Source organism: Mus caroli, chromosome 11 (genome assembly GCF_900094665.2).
Source record: "Mus caroli chromosome 11, CAROLI_EIJ_v1.1, whole genome shotgun sequence".
NCBI lineage: Eukaryota > Metazoa > Chordata > Mammalia > Rodentia > Muridae > Mus > Mus caroli.
Window position 1 is genome coordinate 67852535 of NC_034580.1, and position 2302 is coordinate 67854836.

The following is a 2302-nucleotide window of genomic DNA, read 5'->3' on the forward strand; positions in this document are numbered from 1 at the left end:
AAAAAAAAAAAAAAAAAGAGCTGGAGAGGTGTCGGCTCAGCAGTTCAGAGCATGCGCTCTTACAGAGGATATGTTGCTTCTGCTCCTAGCACTCAAGTTGGGCAGCTCACAACAACTTGGGACTCCAGCTGTTGGAGGATCTAACTTCCTCTCCTGGTCTCCATGCATATGTGCACATACATGCACACTTTTTTTTAAAAAAAATTGTATACAAGAAGTATGCTATAGCTATCTTCAGACACACCAGAAGAAGGCATTGGATCCCATTACAGATGGTTGTGAGCCACCATGTGGTTGCTGGGAATTGAACTCAGAACCACTGGAAGTGCAGTCAATGTTCTTATTTGCTGAGACCTCTCTCCAGCCCCCCCGCCCCCCCCCCACACACAATATTTTGTAAAACACGAAATAATTCATTTAGCATTAGGATCTTCCTTTAAAACCCCAAACCAGAAACTCCAAATGAACAGAAGCAGTGGACTTTAGAGTTAGCTTAAAACCCATACTTCCTTCTTGGTGTGCAAAGAATTACATGATCTGGTCTATATTTAATCCTTCACCCTTTCTCTCCTGTCTCTTTCTTATGTGTTGTTTCTATTTTTTAACTTGCTAATGTTATTGTAGCCAGTGGGCCTTTGTACTGTAGTTACTTCGTATAACATTACTCAAATGTTATTTTCTCTAGAGAGGCCTTACTATGAGGTGGGAACAAATGGTCAAGTTTACCATTGTGTGGTGATTCCGATGAGAGCAGTGTGGTCTCCTGACCTAGGAGTGGGGCTGAAGGAGAAGGGGTGTGTGAGGCAGGATGTTTTAGGGCTGTCTGGAACTGACTGTGGATGGGGGTTGTGGCATGAGGTCATGTGTAATTGAAGTTGGGGAATGGGGGAGTGGCTACAGACTTGTTGCTTGGATAGCTGGGTGGGTGCTGCAATCACTTATGAAGGCTAAGGGAATATTGGAGAAGGGGTCTATTTGAAGGGAAAGATGGTTGGAACTCTCTAGAAACCGTGAGCTCAAGTCTAAGCCATGTTTCATGTTCCCCCACACCCCAACTTTCCCCACCTTATAGTTACTAAGAGATGTATCTGAACTGCCGATCCTTGGTGAAATATCTTTCAACAAATCTCTCTATGAGGGGCTGAATGCAGAGAACCACAGGACGAAGGTAACTCCTGCCTGTTTTCTAATTAGTGTTCTGGGAAAGCCATTGCCACTTCTGACCTTGTCTGCACTACCAACCACCCTTGTGACCCTGAGCTTCTGCCTCAGTTTCTCTTTTGTGAAATAGGAACCAACAATGGTGTGTACTTAGTTTAAAAATCTATTGATTTTGAAAATAACTTAGAAAAGGGTTAAACTGGGCAGTGGTGGCACAGGCCTTTAATTCCAGCACTTAGGAGGCAGAGGCAGGCAGATTTCTGTGTTCTGAGGCCAGCCTGGTCTACAGAGTGAGTTTCAGGATGGCCAGGGCTACACAGAGAAACCCTGTCTCGAAAAAAACAAAGAAACAAACAAACAAAAAACCAAAAAAAGAGTTAAAATGTTTCCTAGTGGAGAAGTTACCTTTGAGTACACAAAATGTCTTCCTAGTATGCAACATTAGTGTCTGTTACAGTGTTGAGCAGGAGAGTGTTCAGTGCCTAATTCCTTTATAGGACTTAGACCAAGCATTAGAAGTGTTGGAGTTCATTTTTCAAAAATGTGAACAAAGCCAAACTGATGCCTATGGTGTGGGCTAAATGTTCTCACCCATGTCTCCCTGCGTGTTCATTCTTTTTCTTTTTAAATTTTATCTTATATGTATTTTGTCTGCCCATATGTCTGTGCACCACGTGTGTGCCTGGTCCTCAAGGAAGACGGAAGAGGATGTTGGGAGCTGGAGAGATGGCTCACTGGTTAAGAATGTAGGCTGCTCTTGCTGAAGCAAGAGGTTCTTCAGCACCTACATGGTGGCTGACACTCATCTCTGATTCTTGTTCTAGGATCTCTTCTGAACTCAGCAGGCACCATGTGTGTACATGGCTCACAGACACAGATGCAGGCAAAACACTCATACATATTAAATAAATAAATAAATCTAAAGAAAAAAAAAGATTGTTGGATACCCTAGAACTGGAGGGATACCCTAGAACTGAAGTTACATATAGTTGTAATCCTCCACATGGCTGCTGGGAACTAAGCCCAGCCCAGGTCCTCTAGCAGAGCCCAAAGTGCTCCTAACCATTAAGCCATCTGTCCAACCCTGAATTTAATTTAATCTCCTCTCCTCTCCTCTCCTCTCCTCTCCTCTCCTCTCCTC

At 43.5% G+C, this 2302-nt stretch overlaps 1 protein-coding gene across 1 annotated transcript in view; it reads left to right on the forward strand.

Annotated features, from left to right (window-relative positions):
* Nucleotides 1-2302, forward strand: part of Itgae (integrin subunit alpha E) — a 58116-nt gene that overhangs the window by 50533 nt on the left and 5281 nt on the right. The window contains exon 29 of the mRNA XM_021176640.2: nucleotides 1073-1168. Within this exon, the coding sequence (XP_021032299.1) occupies nucleotides 1073-1168 (96 nt within the window). The remainder of the gene's footprint in view (nucleotides 1-1072; nucleotides 1169-2302) is intronic.